We start from the raw sequence: 19,401 nt of genomic DNA, 5'->3' as shown, positions 1-19,401 counted from the left end.
CTACACCAAAACCCCATCAGTACATCACCATCATCAAAGACCAGAGGCAGATAAAACCACAAAGATGGGGAAAAAGCAGTGCAGAAAAGCTGGAAATTCAAAAAATAAGAGTGCATCTCCCCCGGCAAAGGAGCGCAGCTCATCGCCAGCAACGGATCAAAGCTGGACGGAGAATGACTTCGACGAGATGAGAGAAGAAGGCTTCAGTCCATCAAATTTCTCAGAGCTAAAGGAGGAATTACGTACCCAGCACAAAGAAACTAAAAATCTTGAAAAAAAAAGTGGAAGAATTGATGGCTAGAGTAATTAATGCAGAGAAGCTCATAAACGAAATGAAAGAGACGAAAACCATGACACGAGAAATACGTCACAAATGCACAAGCTTCAGTAACCGACTCGATCAACTGGAAGAAAGAATGTCAGCGATTGAGGATCAAATGAATGAAATGAAGCGAGAAGAGAAACCAAAAGAAAAAAGAAGAAAAAGAAATTAACAAAGCCTGCAAGAAGTATGGGATTATGTAAAAAGACCAAATCTACGTCTGATTGGGGTGCCTGAAAGTGAGGGGGAAAATGGAACCAAGTTGGAAAACACTCTTCAGGATATCATCCAGGAGAACTTCCCCAACCTAGTAGGGCAGGCCAACATTCAGATCTAGGAAATACAGAGAACGCCACAAAGATACTCCTCGAGAAGAGCAACTCCAAGACACATAATTGCCAGATTCACCAAAGTTGAAATGAAGGAAAAAATCTTAAGGGCAGCCAGAGAGAAAGGTCGGGTTACCCACAAAGGGAAGCCCATCAGACTAACAGCAGATCTCTCAGCAGAAACTCTTCAAGCCAGAAGAGAGTGGGGGCCAATATTCAACATTCTTAAAGAAAAGAATTTTAAACCCAGAATTTTATATCCAGCCAAACTAAGTTTCATAAGTGAAGGAGAAATAAAATCCTTTACAGATAAGCAAATGCTTAGAGATTTTGTCACCACTAGGCCTGCCTTACAAGAGCTCCTGAAGGAAGCACTAAACATGGAAAGGAACAACCGGTACCAGCCATTGCAAAAACATGCCAAAATGTAAAGACCATCAAGGCTAGGAAGAAACTGCATCAACTAACGAGCAAAATAACCAGTTAATATCATAATGGCAGGATCAAGTTCACACATAACAATCTTAACCTTAAATGTAAATGGACTAAATGCTCCAATTAAAAGACACAGACTGGCAAACTGGATAAAGAGTCAAGACCCATCAGTCTGCTGTATTCAGGAGACCCATCTCATATGCAGAGACATACATAGGCTCAAAATAAAGGGATGGAGGAAGATTTACCAAGCAAATGGAGAACACAAAAAAGCGGGGGTTGCAATACTAGTCTCTGATAAAACAGACTTTAAACCATCAAAGATCAAAAGAGACAAAGAAGGCCATTACATAATGGTAAAGGGATCAATTCAACAGGAAGAGCTAACTATCCTAAATATATATGCACCCAATACAGGAGCACCCAGATTCATAAAGCAAGTCCTTAGAGACTTACAAAGAGACTTAGACTCCCATACAATATTAATGGGAGACTTCAACACTCCACTGTCAACATTAGACAGATCAACGAGACAGAAAGTTAACAAGGATATTCAGGAAATGAACTCAGCTCTGCAGCAAGCAGACCTAATAGACATCTATAGAACTCTCCACCCCAAATCAACAGAATATACATTCTTCTCAGCACCACATCATACTTACTCCAAAATTGACCACGTAATTGGAAGTAAAGCACTCCTCAGCAAATGTACAAGAACAGAAATTATAACAACCTGTCTCTCAGACCACAGTGCAATCAAACTAGAACTCAGGACTAAGAAACTCAATCAAAACCGCTCAACTACATGGAAACTGAACAACCTGCTCCTGAATGACTACTGGGTACATCACGAAATGAAGGCAGAAATAAAGATGTTCTTTGAAACCAATGAGAACAAAGATACAACATACCAGAATCTCTGGGACACATTTAAAGCAGTGTGTAGAGGGAAATTTATAGCACTAAATGCCCACAAGAGAAAGCAGGAAAGATCTAAAATTGACACTCTAACATCGCAATTAAAAGAACTAGAGAAGCAAGAGCAAACACATTCGAAAGCTAGCAGAAGGCAAGAAATAACTAAGATCAGAGCAGAACTGAAGGAGATAGAGACACAAAAAACCCTCCAAAAAATCAATGAATCCAGGAGTTGGTTTTTTGAAAAGATCAACAAAATTGACAGACCACTAGCAAGACTAATAAAGAAGAAAAGAGAGAAGAATCAAATTGACGCAATTAAAAATGATAAGGGGATATCACCACCGACCCCACAGAAATACAAACTACCATCAGAGAATACTATAAACACCTCTACGCAAATAAACTGGAAAATCTAGAAGAAATGGATAATTTCCTGGACACTTACATTCTTCCAAGACTAAACCAGGAAGAAGTTGAATCCCTGAATAGACCAATAGCAGGCTCTGAAATTGAGGCAATAATTAATAGCCTACAAACCAAAAAAAGTCCAGGACCAGATGGATTCACAGCTGAATTCTACCAGAGGTACAAGGAGGAGTTGGTACCATTCCTTCTGAAACTATTCCAAACAATAGAAAAAGAGGGAATCCTCCCTAACTCATTTTATGAGGCCAACATCATCCTGATACCAAAGCCTGGCAGAGACACAACAAAAAAAGAGAATTTTAGACCAATATCCCTGATGAACATCGATGCAAAAATCCTCAATAAAATACTGGCAAACCGGATTCAGCAACACATCAAAAAGCTTATCTACCATGATCAAGTGGGCTTCATCCCTGGGATGCAAGGCTGGTTCAACATTCGCAAATCAATAAACATAATCCAGCATATAAACAGAACCAAAGACAAGAACCACATCATTATCTCAATAGATGCAGAAAAGGCTTTTGACAAAATTCAACAGCCCTTCATGCTAAAAACGCTCAATAAATTCGGTATTGATGGAACGTATCTCAAAATAATAAGAGCTATTTATGACAAACCCACAGCCAATATCATACTGAATGGGCAAAAACTGGAAAAATTCCCTTTGAAAACTGGCACAAGACAGGGATGCCCTCTCTCACCACTCCTATTCAACATAGTGTTGGAAGTTCTGGCTAGGGCAATCAGGCAAGAGAAAGAAATCAAGGGGATTCAGTTAGGAAAAGAAGAAGTCAAATTGTCCCTCTTTGCAGATGACATGATTGTATATTTAGAAAACCCCATTGTCTCAGCCCAAAATCTCCTTAAGCTGATAAGCAACTTCAGCAAAGTCTCAGGATACAAAATTAATGTGCAAAAATCACAAGCATTCTTATACACCAGTAACAGACAAACAGAGAGCCAAATCAGGAATGAACTTCCATTCACAATTGCTTCAAAGAGAATAAAATACCTAGGAATCCAACTTACAAGGGATGTAAAGGACCTCTTCAAGGAGAACTACAAACCACTGCTCAGTGAAATAAAAGAGGACACAAACAAATGGAAGAACATACCATGCTCATGGATAGGAAGAATCAATATCGTGAAAATGGCCATACTGCCCAAGGTAATTTATAGATTCAATGCCATCCCCATCAAGCTACCAATGAGCTTCTTCACAGAATTGGAAAAAACTGCTTTAAAGTTCATATGGAACCAAAAAAGAGCCCGCATCTCCAAGACAATCCTAAGTCAAAAGAACAAAGCTGGAGGCATCACGCTACCTGACTTCAAACTATACTACAAGGCTACAGTAACCAAAACAGCATGGTACTGGTACCAAAACAGAGATATAGACCAATGGAACAGAACAGAGTCCTCAGAAATAATACCACACATCTACAGCCATCTGATCTTTGACAAACCTGAGAGAAACAAGAAATGGGGAAAGGATTCCCTATTTAATAAATGGTGCTGGGAAAATTGGCTAGCCATAAGTAGAAAGCTGAAACTGGATCCTTTCCTTACTCCTTATACGAAAATTAATTCAAGATGGATTAGAGACTTAAATGTTAGACCTAATACCATAAAAATCCTAGCGGAAAACCTAGGTAGTACCATTCAGGACATAGGCATGGGCAAAGACTTCATGTCTAAAACACCAAAAGCAACGGCAGCAAAAGCCAAAATTGACAAATGGGATCTCATTAAACTAAAGAGTTTCTGCACAGCAAAAGAAACTACCATCAGAGTGAACAGGCAACCTACAGAATGGGAGAAAATTTTTGCAATCTACTCATCTGACAAAGGGCTAATATCCAGAACCTACAAAGAACTCAAACAAATTTACAAGAAAAAAACAAACAACCCCATCAAAAAGTGGGCAAAGGATATGAACAGACATTTCTCAAAAGAAGACATTCATACAGCCAACAGACACGTGAAAAAATGCTCATCATCACTGGCCATCAGAGAAATGCAAATCAAAACCACAATGAGATACCATCTCACACCAGTTAGAATGGCGATCATTAAAAAGTCAGGAAACAACAGGTGCTGGAGAGGATGTGGAGAAATAGGAACACTTTTACACTGTTGGTGGGATTGTAAACTAGTTCAACCATTATGGAAAACAGTATGGCGATTCCTCAAGGATCTAGAACTAGATGTACCATATGACCCAGCCATCCCATTACTGGGTATATACCCAAAGGATTATAAATTATGCTGCTATAAAGACACACGCACACGTATGTTTATTGCAGCACTATTCACAATAGCAAAGACTTGGAATCAACCCAAATGTCCATCAGTGACAGATTGGATTAAGAAAATGTGGCACATATACACCATGGAATACTATGCAGCCATTAAAAAGGATGAGTTTGTGTCCTTTGTAGGGACATGGATGCAGCTGGAAACCATCATTCTTAGCAAACTATCACAAGAACAGAAAACCAAACACCGCATGTTCTCACTCATAGGTGGGAACTGAACAATGAGATCACTTGGACTCGGGAAGGGGAACATCACACACCGGGGCCTATCATGGGGAGGGGGGAGGGGGGAGGGATTGCATTGGGAGTTATACCTGATGTAAATGACGAGGTGATGGGTGCAGCACACCAACATGGCACAAGTATACATATGTAACAAACCTGCACGTTGTGCACATGTACCCTACAACTTAAAGTATAATAATAATAAATAAATTTTAAAAAAAATAAAATAAAATAAAAATGTATCCACTGCAATCTAAATACCATAAAGATTTGCTATCCATCATCATCCACTTAAAATATGTAAACAAAATTTTTTTTAAATACTTGGACATTTTACATCTTTTTTTTCCTTGATGGTACATTTTCATTCCATTCTTATCCTAGAACAGTGATTCTCAACAGGGGTGGAGTCACTAGAGGTAGTGGGAGGTATTTTACCTATCAGGGGACATTTGACAATGTCTGGAGACATTTTTGATTGTCACAAATTAAGGAAGGGTGCTACAGGCATCTAGTGAACCACAGATGCTATTAAACATCCTACAAAGCTGAAGATAGCCCCCAACAAGAATTATCTGACTCAAGATGTCAATAATACTATTGACAAGGTTAAACCTTGTCCTACAGTGACACATTTTTATGCCTGAAAATCTTTTATCACATTATACTTCTCTATATTAAAAATATTTATACAATTAACAAAAATATGAATTTCCTAAAACAAAAAGCCTGTGTTAAAGTCCTGTAACAAGGCTGTATTAAAGATAGTATCTTCTGGATTGTTACTATAATTATTATTCACATATGTTAATCTAAATAACATGACTAAACAATCAATATCAAATATACACAAGTGAAAATATATTAAGATGTTCCTAATGAGATGGATGGGGTTTATGTTTGTTATATTTCATTAGTTATTGTGTCTGTGAATATTCTAATTGTTAGAATAAAAATTCAGCACAAAGATATTTCTATTTTCATGAGAGCCGAGAAACCTTCACAAGTAGATGGAAAAAGAGTTCTATTGTAATAATGTCACCCAATTCTGTGAGCTCTAAGTTACACAGTGAGCTCTTTTTAAAAAATTATTTTAGTGATCAATCAACTAACAACCTAATAAGATTCTCTTTAAACATTGTTACAAGCAAGGAACTTGCAAAGGCTTTGTTATATAGTCATTCAAGGCACTTACTTACACAATACCTGCAGCTACTGGGTGACCCTGAGATTTTTAAACCCCTGCTTTACTACAGAGTCCAAAAGAGGCCTTGTTTAATGAAGGGAATTTGGGAACTTCTCTTAGTTCAGTATGAGAACACATTTCATTTATCAAAGTTTGGGGAACCTCAACAGACATTTTGTAAGTTAATGTTACTTTGGAAAACCTCTATTAACTGCCCATAACCATGTTTATTAGTCCATCATGAAAACTCCAGCACAGATATTATCAAGTATCTATGCTTAACCGCCTAGGTCTTAGAAACGATATCATGAGTTTTCAGAAAATTAGATTCCCAAGAAAGAAATGGTCCAAATATGACTGAAGTTCTCTCCATTACTCCCTTACCTCTTAGATACTCTGTACTGTGCTGTGGTCAATTTTCCAGTCTCAGGGTCATGTACTGTAGCTCGGCTCAGCTACAAAAAAAGAGAAAGGACAAGGACTTACTCCAGTAGCAGGCAATTTTGGGCTTTTTGTTTGTTTTGTTTTGCCAAGCCACAGGTGATTGGAAGGGTTCAGATTGGTCTGGATGGTGGGTAATGGTCTCAAATCCACAAAAACATTTAGAAAGGTGGCAGTAACAACAGCCACTTCCAAATCAAGAGAAAATGAGTTGACAGATTTTTGTTGTAGATTTATTGTCCTTTCACTTTTTTTTAAAAAAAAAAAAATCATTTGAAGCTGTATGTAAATGATTTATAGCACTGGGTTTCACAGAAACTTTCTCAGATCTAGAAGTTATTTAAATATTTTGAAAAAAAATGGACTCCTTAAATTCATTTTTTAAAACTCTCACTGAGATAAAACTGTTTTCAAATCTCTCTGGCAAAGTAAAAGGCAACTAAGTTTACAACTAATTTCTGGAAGACTGAGCTCAGAAGCGTAATTCTGTTCTTCCTACTGCCAACTTTTGAGTCAGCAAATTTTTTTAAATAAAAAAACTCCAAAAGGAGGAATACGGATTACTACATAATGGCAATGGTATTTTACAAGATGTATGAACAAATGCCAACACAATCACCATGAAGGAGGATGTGAATCACTGCAGTATTTATGAATGAGAGAAAACTGCACAGGTGAAGACTACCACTCCCAGATCCAGGAGGCTGCTGCTTTATTTCCCCTTTAGGCAACAAAAGGGAAAAAGAAAACAAGTATCAGGCCACTTCCTGGATATTTGACACCTGATCTGAAGAAAGATAAAAAGCATATTAATTCCCAAAAAATAACATACCAATTAAAGATTAAAAACAGAACTTCTAGTGAAGGAGAAAGACCTGTGAAACACAAAGCAGTTTACTCATGCGTATCCTGTGGTGGTAACTTGAGCTGGTGACTGAAAATGACCTACTTCCCTTAAATGAATAATTCCTGTAGGATGTACAAAACACTCATTAGAGGGCAAAATATGCAGCATACACATCTCTTACCTTTTGCTAATTCTGTAATGTACCGTCTCCAAGTCTCCTGTTATTGGGTTTGAAATGGTGGCTCGCCTCAGCTGTGAAGCCAACCATCAAAATAGTTGCATTACAAGACAAAAAACTGAATCACATTTACCCAACCAGTCAGAATTCCGGGGTTTTTACAAGGGAGGCTAAAAAGAGAAAATAACTCCATACACTTCCAGTCACCTTGTGCTGAGCCTTGAAAGCCAGTTAGTTTTTTAGGTTTTGGGTGTTTTTTTTTCCTCAATTTTTTGTTTGTTTTGCATAGATGGAGGACATACAAACAAAAGAGATTGGAAATTAAATTTCTTTCAATGGTGAAAGGACATGACAGTGAGAAAAAGAGACATTTCTGAAATTTGAAGTCTAATTTACAGTTAAAAGAATGACCACCTGGGGGTGGGGAGAGAAGGGGAAAAAAAAGAAGAACGGCTATTTGCAATTAATGATCCATTCCAAAATCTCTGACTTTAATTTTTTTTAGGGATGGAACTGTTTGCAAAGGTTAATGTTTTAAATTCATTTTAAGGTCAATCTTTTGTCCCTTCAAGATATCCACTTATTAACATATACAGTGAAATAATCTTGGACTGAGAACAAAGGCAGAGGAAAAGAACTCATAAATGTTAAAAACAGTAAGAAAGAGGAGACAGCCTAGATAATAATTTCAATTTTTTTTTAATGGAAGGATGATTCTGAGGTTGTAAGAGCATGAAATTTTATTGCCATTAAATTTATTGACCAAAAACAATCCAAATTGAGGAATCTCCAGAATATAACTTGATCTCCAAGCTGAAATGAATTAATTACCTTGGATGGCATCAATAATACATACTAATGTTAGACCAATGTTTTGCATTTATAATGTAATCTTTGGCCAAAAAAAAAAAAAAAAAGAAAGAAAAACCACCAATTTGGAGAAGCAGTAAAACTCTAAAAGAAATTCTAAGTTCATTTTGTAGTACAGATATCCCAGATAATTCAAACCTTTGATATAATAAGAGTTAACAAACTATGGCCACAGACCAAATTCAGCCTGCTGCCTGTCACTGGAAATATAATTTTACTGTAATATAGCCACATTCTTTTATTTACGTATTTTCTTTGGCTGCTTTTGCACTATAATGGCAGAACTAAATATTCACAACAGAGATCATATGGCCTCTAAAGCCTAAAAAATATCTAACATTGACCTTTATGGAAAAAATCTGCCAACTCCTTTGTAGTAACAGAGCAAGGCATGCCTAGAATTTATTCAACAATCTCTTTATGAAAGTGATGGCAGCTTGTACTTTACTATCAAGAAGACCAAATATGTTTTAAGAACAAGCTGATGGGGGAAAAGGCAAGAGCTTAAAGGGTAGTCTTTTCCACATTCTCACTAAAGAAGAGTTTTCATGCTAAACACTAAGCTTACAGATTGGGTTTAATTAGATTCTTTTTCTTTTAAGATAAATTATGTGGGTTAAAGTCAGAAAACTATCACCATTTCAAATTAACATAATGCTTGTGCCCAATTATATCCTGTTATAATAGTAATAATGTGCCTAAAAGGGAATAAAAATACTTCCACGGCATTCTTTCTATAAAAATATAGAAGTTATGAAGAAACTGGGCTTTGAGGAGCCTCTGAGATTAGAAGACTCCAAAATATATAGAAAAGTTTATTATCAGGAAGACAGTGAAACACAAATTTGTTAACGGTGAATAAAAATCTCATCAATAATTTTCATAATTCAGTGCTTAAAAACCAGTTGAAGGGTACATTACTTGTGTTGATAACAAACGGAAAAACTGGCATAAACAGAGCATCATTAGTAACTCCATTATGCTGAGGCAACAATATCTTTAAAAAATCTGTGGCGTTATTAGTATATCAATTATCCTATTTTCTTACAAAGAAAAATTGATACAAAGGTACAGTATATTGAGGAGAAATAAAAAAAACATTATTTACCCTTGGTTTTGCTAGGTCTTTGACGATTTCAATTTCTGCATCAGAAATAATATCATGGAAGCGAATAATACGAGGCTTGTCCCATTCATCCTCCTGTTTAGCTGGAGCTAGAATAAATTTAGGATTCCGGTTTCCATCATGGTAGCGGCAAAAGAGTTTTTTCTGTCTCCGAGGGGTCTAAAGTTAAGAATATGATGAATATATTAGAATAATAATACTTTTAATATCTATTCCTATGCAGATAAGAGACAATAATCATGCTTGCATATACAGAGTATCTCTGGAAAAATATACAAAAGAAGCAGTACTCTGCAAATATTTTGCCTCAAACAGGATGTTCAGAATTTTAAATACAGTATTAATGATGATTTTCTGGGTGAGAGAGGCGAAGTCTTAAATAAGTTCAAATGTTTAAATATGAAAAAAATAATGCCATGTTTATGAAAATATTAAATGCCCGGCATTGCTCTAAATGGCACAAAGTAACTGGCAAGCACCCAGAGACAAAAAGTTTCTAGAAGAAAAAAAAACTAGGTTTTCCTAAATACGTCACAGTTAAATGCTTGTGGCAAAAAAAAAAAAAAAAAAAGGAAATTTTTAAGGGCAAAATCAAAAATAGCTCTGAAAAAGAAAAAAGTTATTAAACAAAGATCCCAGATGCTTTTATTAGGCAGTATAAAAAATAGAGCAGTCAACAAAACAAATTCCCTTTAATCATCTATGTATTATATTAATAAGTTATTTTGTTGCCTACTTCTCTTAATTAAACAAGTATGTCAGGCCTGGCATGGTGGCTCATGCCTATAACCCCAGTACTTTGGGAAGCTGAGGTAGGAGGATCACTTGAGCCCAACGAGACCAAGACCAGCCTAGGTCACACAGCGAAATCTCATCTCTACAAAAAATTTAAAAAATTAGCCGGACATGAGGGCACTTGCCTGTAGTCCCACATACTTGAGGGGCTGAAATGGGAGGACTGCGTAAGCCCAGGAAGTAGAGGTTGCAGTGAGCCATGATCATGCCACTACACTCCAGCCTGGGTGACAGAGCAAGATGCTGTCTCAAAAACAAAACAAAACAAAACAAAACAAGTATGTCACATAAGTGGGAATATGAGTAGTTTGTTTCAATTATTATACTAATAATATACTAAAACAAATAATGATTTATGTTTATTCTCCATGCACTTTACCTAGAGTCAAATCCAAGGCTTTAATTTTTAGTAAGTCTTTTATATAATGATGAGATGAATTTAGCTATTCTGAGAAAGAATTTTTTGTTTTTGTTTAGACAGAGTCTTGCTCTGTCACCCAGGCTGGATTGCAATGCCTTGATCTTGGCTCACTGCAGCCTCCGCCTCCTGAGTTCAAGCAATTCTCCTGCCTCAGCCTCCCAAGTAGCTGAGATTACAGGTCCCTTCTACCATGCCTGGCTAATTTTTTGTATTTTTAGTAGAGATGGGGTTTCGCCATGTTGGCCAGGCTGGTCTTGAACTCCTGACCTCAGGTGATCCACCCGCCTTGGCCTCCCAAAGTGCTGGGATTACAGGCATGTGCCATCGTGCCCAGCAAGAATGTTCTTTTGATCTTAGGCAGAGTTGAATACGTGTTACATTAACAGACTGGCAAATTAGCAGACTCTTGTTTTAGATCTACAGTTTTGTTCCCTAAGAGTTATTAAGAGCAATAAAAATTTCTGCTTATCATGGAAATTTGAACACTAAATATTTGACATTACAAAACTTGTGAATTTTTAGGTGACAATGGTATTGTAGTTATTCTGAATTTGTATCTTTAAGAGATACATACTAAAATATTTAGTAATAAAACAGAAGAGAAAATGTTTAATGAGGGGACGGGCACGGTGGCTCACGCTTGTAATCCCAGCACTTTGGGAGGCCGAGGCGGGCAGATTACGAGATCAGGTGATAGAGACTATCCTGGCTAACACAGTGAAACCCCATCTCTACTAAAAATACAAAAAATTAGCCGGGTGTGGTGGCGGGCGCCTGTAGTCCTAGCTACTCAGGAGGCTAAGGCAGGAGAATGGCATGAACCCAGGAGGTGGAGCTTGCAGTGAGCCGAGATCGCACCACTGCACTCTAGCCTGGGCAACTGAGTGAGACTCCATCTCAAAAAAAAAAAAAGAAAAGAAAAGAAAGAAAGAAAAGAAAAGAAAATATTTAATGAGTCTAACAGTGTCACTATCTTTGTATTTACTCATTAGCTGAAGCATACCCTCCTAGGACTCCATGAACCTAGCTATCAAAAGTGTCCCATAGGTATTATATACTTTGCTGTTAGTGGTTAAGCTCTCAACAGTCATCAATATGAAAATGTAAAGCCCATCTTGAGTTTACAAGTAGTAAAGAAAATGTTAAATGCTTTTCAAATGTTTACACTTAAAAGTACTTACTCCAAAAATTCATTAACTCTTTCTATGCAGGCCTGCGTTCAACTGAAAACTAATACCACATGAAATTCCTTTTCAAAAGGTTCCATAATCGGCCGGGCGCGGTGGCTCAAGCCTGTAATCCCAGCACTTTGGGAGGCCAAGGCGGGTGGATCACGAGGTCAGGGGATCGAGACCATCCTGGCTAACATGGTGAAACCCTGTCTCTACTAAAAATACAAAAAAAACTAGATGGGCACCACGTGGTGGCGGGCGCCTGTAGTCCCAGCTACTCGGAGGCTGAGGCAGGAGAATGGCGTAAACCCGGGAGGCGGAGCTTGCAGTGAGCCGAGATCGTGCCACTGCACTCCAGCCTGGGTGACACAGCGAGACTCCGTCTCAAAAAAAAAAAAAAAAAAAAAAAGTTCCATAATCAATTAATATTGACAAAGAATATATATCATATCACAATGCACATTATCATAAAAAGGTTCTGAGAAGTCTTGAGGCTAAACAAAAACCTACGTTCAACTTTAACAAATGTTCCCCAGACTTTGTTCTTTTTTGCTTTTGACCTAATATCTATTAAGATCTTTGGAACTGGAATTCTGAGTTATAAATACATAAATATAAATATACAATAAACAAAGAAATATTAGAGATTTAATATTTTATTTAAAGATAAAGACAAAATCTGTTAAAAACTTTCTGCATTTTGAGTATTAAATAGACTAAAGCATTTCACTAAGCAATCTTGTCAAGGTTAACTAGGAGCAAAACTACAAGGAATTATTGTATAGATGAATCTGTTGTATCTCATAAGATGCATAGAGTAGTGTTATTATCTCTAAGACTGCTGAACACGAGGGTGCAGTGGCTCATGCCTGTAATCCCAGCACTTTGGAAGGCCAAGGTGGGAGGATCACCTGAGGTCAGGAGTTTGAGACCAGCCTGGCCAACATGACAAAACCCCGTCTTTACTAAAAATACAAAAAAATTAGCCAGGCATGGTGGCGAATGCCTGTAGTCCCAGCTACTCGGGAGGCTGAAGTACAAGAATTGCTCGAACCCAGGAGGCAGAGGTTGCAGTGAGCCAGGACTGCGCCACTGCATTCCAGCCTGGGTGATAGGGTGGGTTTCTGTCTCAAAAAATAAATAAATAAATAAATAAATACTACTAAAATCTCTCTTGCATTAAATATAAGAAAAACTATCACTTCCTTTAAACTTATTTGATCCTTCACCCTTACCTGATCCTTCCAGGATGAAGGATCAAATGAAAAAGGTAATATTGCACAAACATATGTAATAGTATATGATTCACAAGCTTTATTTCAAAGCTATTTTACTAATAATTGGAACATATTAAATGTGGCACCCACAGAGAGATAATGGTATACTGTAATTTTTTTAAAAAAGTTTTTTAGGCCGGGCGCGGTGGCTCACGCCTGTAATTCCAGCACTTTGGGAGACAGAGGCAGGTGGCTCATGAGGTCAGGACTTTGAGACCAGCCTGGCCAACACGGTGAAACCCCATCTCTACTAAAAATACAAAAATGAGCTGGGTGTGGTGGCAGGCACCTGTAAACCCAGCTACTCGGGAGGCTGAGGCAGGTTAATCACTTGAACCCAAGAGGCAGAGTTTGCAGTGAGCCGAGATCACACCACTGCACTCTAACCTGGGCGACAGGGCGAGACTCCGTCCCAAAAAAAAAGAAAAAAAAAAAAAGTTTTTTAGAGACAGGGTCTTATTCTGTAGCCCAGGCTGGAGTGCAGTGGTGTAATCATTACTCACTGTACCCCTGAACTCCTGGATTCAAGTGATCCTCCCACCTCAGACTCCTGAGTAGCTAAGACTACAAGTGTGCACCAGCATGCCCAGCTAATTTTTAAATTTTTTTGTAACGGGGTCTATGTTGCCTAAGCTGACATACTGTAGTATTTTATGCAGCCATTCTGATTTTTATCACATAGGCTTAAATATAAAATGACTGATTCTCTCCAGAACTGTGTATAAACACATACACACACACATTCACATACACACAATTGGCTTTTCCACTTTACCATTTTGATACCCTCCCCACGGCACAGCATTTCGTACTTCTGTCTCTCTGGCAGGTAATCCACAGCAACCCCTTTTTTCTTTGGTGTAGTTTTCTGATCAGATTGGTCATCTGAAGCAGACTTATTGACATCTTTTTCTTTAGCCATTATATACTCAAAATATTTTAAGTTACCATTAGCTCTCTGATGTTCAGGATCTATTAGAAGAAAAACAAAGCATGTCCACGGGTAAGTTCACACTTGTTCAAGCATCAGAATACAGTAATATAAAAATAGGAGACATTATAATTTATCTTCCAAACCACGTTGCTTCTGTGAGTGAAAGGAGGCACTAATGAAAATTATTATACCAAAATAATAGGTATAAGTTACTAATGCCCCCAAGTAAATCAGGACATACAGTCACCTATATAAAAACAGTTCTGGGCCAGGCCTGGTGGCTCACGCCTGTAATCCCAGCATTTTGGGAGACTGAGGTGGGTGGATCACCTGAGGTCAGGAGTTCGAGACCAGCTTGACCAACATAGTGAAACCCCGTCCCCCCTAAAAATACAAAATTAGCCGGGCGTGGTGGTGGGTGCCTGTAATCCCAGCGAGTCAGGAGGCTGAGGCAGGAGAATCACGTGAACCCGGGAGGCAGGGGTTGCAGTGAGCCAAGATCGTGCCATTGCACTCCAGCCTGGGCAAAAAGAGTGGAACTCTGTCTCAAAAAAGAGTTCTGGAGACAGAAACAGTCATTTATTTAAAGGTGGCAACTGGTGCTTTTACTTTGAGAATTTACTCATCAGCTAAAGGAACTAAGTTCAATTTGATGTCAAATGAATTTTAAAATCTTACTCATCCTACTTATTTTAAGCAATGAAAACGATTTTTCTAAGACTGAAAATAATCACATGAGGAAGACAGGGGATAAGCAATTCAAAAGCAACCTTTACCACAGATACATTATAAATGTAGCCTACATCTAAGGGCCGAATGAAGTTCAGTCCCAAATTTCTAAGAAAGAAGGAAAAGGGAAACTAAAGATATAATTTTCAAATAAGCTAGAATCCACTAACTGCCTCAGAATTGCTAGTCATAATTTTGAACTACCTTTTAGTAGGAGAAAAGAAGACAAAGCTGCCCATCTGAGAGGGAAAAAAAAAACTAAAGAACCACACACACATAAAAATAAAAAGGCAGAAGAATATATAGGGACTTCCCTTGTGACAGTAAGTGTTTAGGCTACCTAGGCTTAGATTGTAAAATATTTCTTGTCCTTCAGAAACTGCTCACAATAAATGTTACGATATTCAATATTAACCTGATTTTGTAAAAGCAAAGGAAACGTGTGTGCAGGGAAGAGGAGTATACACTAAAAGGAAATAAATGTGTAGTAGGTGTCTTTGAGTGACTGGCTTATAGATGACTCTTCTGTATCTTTTTCTGTTTTAATAAATTTTCTATAATGAGTACAAAGCATATTTTAAATCAAGAGGAAATATCACTGGAAAATACTGAAAGGAAAAAAGATTACTCGAACCAATATCTTAATTTATTATCACCCAACTAAGAAATAACCCAATTATCCAAAGTTCATTTTCAGCAGATCAATCCTTTTGAGCTGTTTGATTCTAACATACGCATATTTTCGTATTTTGTAAAAATAATTTTTAAAGTTTTAAGACTTCATTATATACCAAAGGCCACCTAAACTTATTGTCATACAAATTCTGGACTCCATCTCCAGAGATTACAATTTAGTAGATCTAGGGTAGAGATTAAGAAATTTTCATTTCTAACAAGTATCCAAGTAATTCTGATGCATGTGGTGCTTGGGCCATACTTGAAGAAACACTACATCTTTGTTCAAAGTACTACTGATAAAATTCTCCTAAGATATATTTTTCCAACATTTGAATTTGATAAATACATTTTGAGCCCAACTATTTTAAATCACTTTATTTTAAAATATGAAATGCAATAAAACAAAACACCCTTCAAAGGAAACTGATTAACATTTAAAATGGCAACATGGTAAACAAACATTTTTGACTGAGTTAGTTACATTAGCTTCAATTTTGAAATTCCTGGAGAATATAGAGCAGAGAAACACAACCACTGTTGCAGCACTATTAGGTGAGAAAAATCAGTCATCATTTACTTTGAGAAAAAAGAAAAAGAGGATAATGTATGTTTAACAAGTAAAGCTCCTGACTTATAACAAATGAGAAAATACCAGAAGTATATAAATGGGGAGACACACATAGAAAATATATCTCTCAATATAACTGTAACCTTAAATTAGGCCCAGATAACATACCTAGTTCAAGAAGCTTCTTTGTGAGCACAAGTGCCTTATCCAGGTCTCCCTGCTGATATACCGCATAGCTCAAATAATCTAGAACAGAGACTTTATCTATGGTAGAAATCTCGCCTTCGTCCAGTTGCCTTAGGGCTTGTTCCATCCACAGTTCTGTATGGTAATAATCTGCTTCTGTATAGGCCACTTTGCCCAACTCAAAGCAGTCCTCAGCTGTTAGAAAAGATTTGTGTTTCACTCCTATGAAAAGAAAATACAGAGAACTTTAGGAATCTTAACACTACTGTCTTTATTTAGGACTACACAGCTTTCAAAATGTTGTCTCACTTTTATTTGAAGTTCACAATAATCCTCTGGATAAGCAAAAATTACCCTAATTTCATAAACAAAGGAACAATCTATAATATAACGTAGACTGACAAGAATCACACAGCTGGTAATAGGGGACACGGAACCTACAGAACCCAAGACTGAAGTTATCAGCCATCATACCAAAATGAAACATCCATTAAGTTGAAACATACTATTTTCTAACGGTAGGAATTACCATATGAGTTTTTTTTTTTTTTTTTTTTTTTTTTTTTGAGACGGAGTATTGCTCTTTTGCCCAGGCTGGGATGCAATGACACAATCTCAGCTCACTACAACCTCCGCCTCCCGGGTTCAAGTGATTCTCCTGTCTCAGCCTCCTGAGTAGCTGGGATTACAGGCATGTGCCACCATGCCCAGCTAATTTTGTATTTTTCGTGGAGATGGAGTTTCTCCATGTTGATCAGGTTGGTCTCGAACTCCTGACGATCTCAGGTAATCTACCCACCTCAGCCTCCCAAAGTGCTGCGATTACAGGCGTGAGCCACCACGCCCGGCCACCATATGAGATATATCTATCTCACTCCTAACCAACAATCTGGGCAAGAGATGAATGTACAGGAGGAGAGGTAAATATATCAACTAGATTCTTTCTTTTAAACAGCATTAATATGTCATTTAAATACCAGAAATTCACTCATTGAAAAATTACAGTAGTTCTTAGTATATTTACAGAGTAGAGCAACCATCACAACAATCTAATTTTAGAACACTTTCATCACTCCAAAATGAAACCCTGTAACCATTAACAGTCACTACCCATTACCTTCCCCACCCTGCCCCAGCCCTAGACGACCACTATCTACTTTCTGTCTCTACAAATTTGCCTATTCTGGACATAATGCTACTGTGAACATTTGTGTATAAGTATCTATGTGAACATGTTTTCATTTCTTGAGTATATACATATGAGTGGAACTGATTGGTCCTACAGCAACTCTGTGCTTAATGTTTTGAAGAACTGCCAAACTGTTTTCCAAAGTGGCTACAACGTTTTACATTCCCACCAACAAGATATGAAATTCCAATTTCTCCACATCCTTGCTAATACTTTTTATTGGCCTTCTTTTTTATTATCGATGTTCTGGTGAGTATGAAGAGGCATTTCATTGTGGTTTTGATTTGCATTTCCCTGGTGACTGATGATGTTGGGCCTATTATCGTGTGCTTACTTCCATTTGTGTATCTTCTTTGGAAAAAATATCTTTTCAAAGCTTTTGCCCATTTAAAAAATTTGGTGGCTAGGCATGATGGTTTCACACCTGTAATCCAGTGTTTGGGAGGCCAAGGAAGGAGAACTGCTTAAGGCCAGGAGTTTGAGATGAACCTGGACAACGTAATGAGACCCTCATATCTAACAAAAAAAATTTTAGAAATTAGCCAGACATTGTGGTGCATACCTGTAGTCCTGGCTAGCTGGGAGGCTAAGGCAGGAAGACTGCTTAAGCCCAAGAGTTCAAGGTTACAGTGAGCTATTACTGCACCACTGCTTGCACTCTGTTAGAGTTCTTTATCAAGACAGAGTCTCGCTCTATCACCCAGGCTGGAGTGCAGTGACGCGATCTGAGCTCACTGCAATCTCTGTCCCCAGGTTCAAGTGATTCTCCTGCCTCAGCCTCCCAAGTAGCTGGGATTACAGGCATGTCCTACCATGCTGGCTAATTTTTGTATTTTTAGTAAAGACGGGGTTTCACCATGTTGGCCAAGCTGGTCTTGAACTCCTGACCTCATGTGATCCACCCACCTAAGCCTCCCAAACTGCTGGGATTACAGTTGTGAGCCACTGTGGGTGCCTGGCTCAGCTATATGACTTTTAAATATTTTTCCCATTCTATGTGTTGTCTTTTCAACTCTCTTGATGTTGCACTTTTGAAACTGTGATGATGAAGTCCAACTTATTAATCTTTCAGCACTTGTGCTTTTGGTGTTATTTTGTCAACTTGCTTCTGCAGTGAAACTTCCATTTTAAGAAAAGGAGGTATTTGATAGTTCACATGAGATAAAATATAAATATAAAACATTTCAGAAAATACTTAGTCTCATTCATCACTGAAGAAATAAAAACTAAAACCACCACAAATAAAAATATTTTAAAATAATGGCCTAGATTTATTGAGGTCTTACTATCTGCCAAGTATTTGTCACTTATTTAATCCTCAAAGCCATCTTACTACAGATGAGGAACTAAAATAGAGGTTAACTAATATGCCCAAGGTTACATGTTTAAAAGCAAGAAATGGAATCGGTTCAATACAACTCCAGAAGTTTGTGCTCCTGATGTTGTAACATTAAACAGCAAAACCTAATAGTGGATGGAAGCAGCAATATAAACTGGGAACTTTGCTTTTAAGAAATTCAGCAATATAAGAAAAGAAGAATTTAAACTCTATGACTTAATACTACTATTTTTCAGTTATTTCATTGAGATTTAGTACTAGGGATTGGGGACCTTCCTGTATAACAGATTTTTGTGGCTGAACCATATTATAGCTAAAAACTGTAATAAGCTAAAAGCAAGGAAATAAGGAAACATATAGGCAGACATATCAATTTAATGGAATAGCATTTTTCATTAAGAAAGATAATTTCAATGCTACAGAGAAAATTATAAGACATTTAAAAATAGAAAATATGAACAAATAAGATACCCCAGGCCAGTCGTG

At 37.4% G+C, this 19,401-nt stretch overlaps 1 protein-coding gene across 2 annotated transcripts in view; it reads right to left on the bottom strand.

The window, feature by feature from the left end:
* Window positions 1–19,401, bottom strand: part of P4HA1 (prolyl 4-hydroxylase subunit alpha 1) — a 93,128-nt gene that overhangs the window by 39,615 nt on the left and 34,112 nt on the right. The window contains exons 6-9 of one of the 2 annotated variants that reach the window (XM_007963074.3): window positions 16,370–16,609; window positions 14,068–14,264; window positions 9,610–9,786; window positions 7,635–7,705 (exon numbers count right to left, since the gene is read on the bottom strand). In XM_007963074.3, coding sequence (XP_007961265.1) covers window positions 7,635–7,705; window positions 9,610–9,786; window positions 14,068–14,264; window positions 16,370–16,609 — 685 coding nt within the window. Of the gene's footprint in view, window positions 1–6,549; window positions 6,621–7,634; window positions 7,706–9,609; window positions 9,787–14,067; window positions 14,265–16,369; window positions 16,610–19,401 lie in introns of both variants that reach the window. The other variant, XM_007963073.3, reaches the window with a different exon arrangement.

Source organism: Chlorocebus sabaeus, chromosome 9 (assembly GCF_047675955.1).
Source record: "Chlorocebus sabaeus isolate Y175 chromosome 9, mChlSab1.0.hap1, whole genome shotgun sequence".
Taxonomy (NCBI): Eukaryota; Metazoa; Chordata; class Mammalia; order Primates; family Cercopithecidae; genus Chlorocebus; species Chlorocebus sabaeus.
The sequence above is the reverse complement of the archived record's forward strand: the minus strand, read 5'-3'. Positions and strand labels throughout refer to the sequence as shown.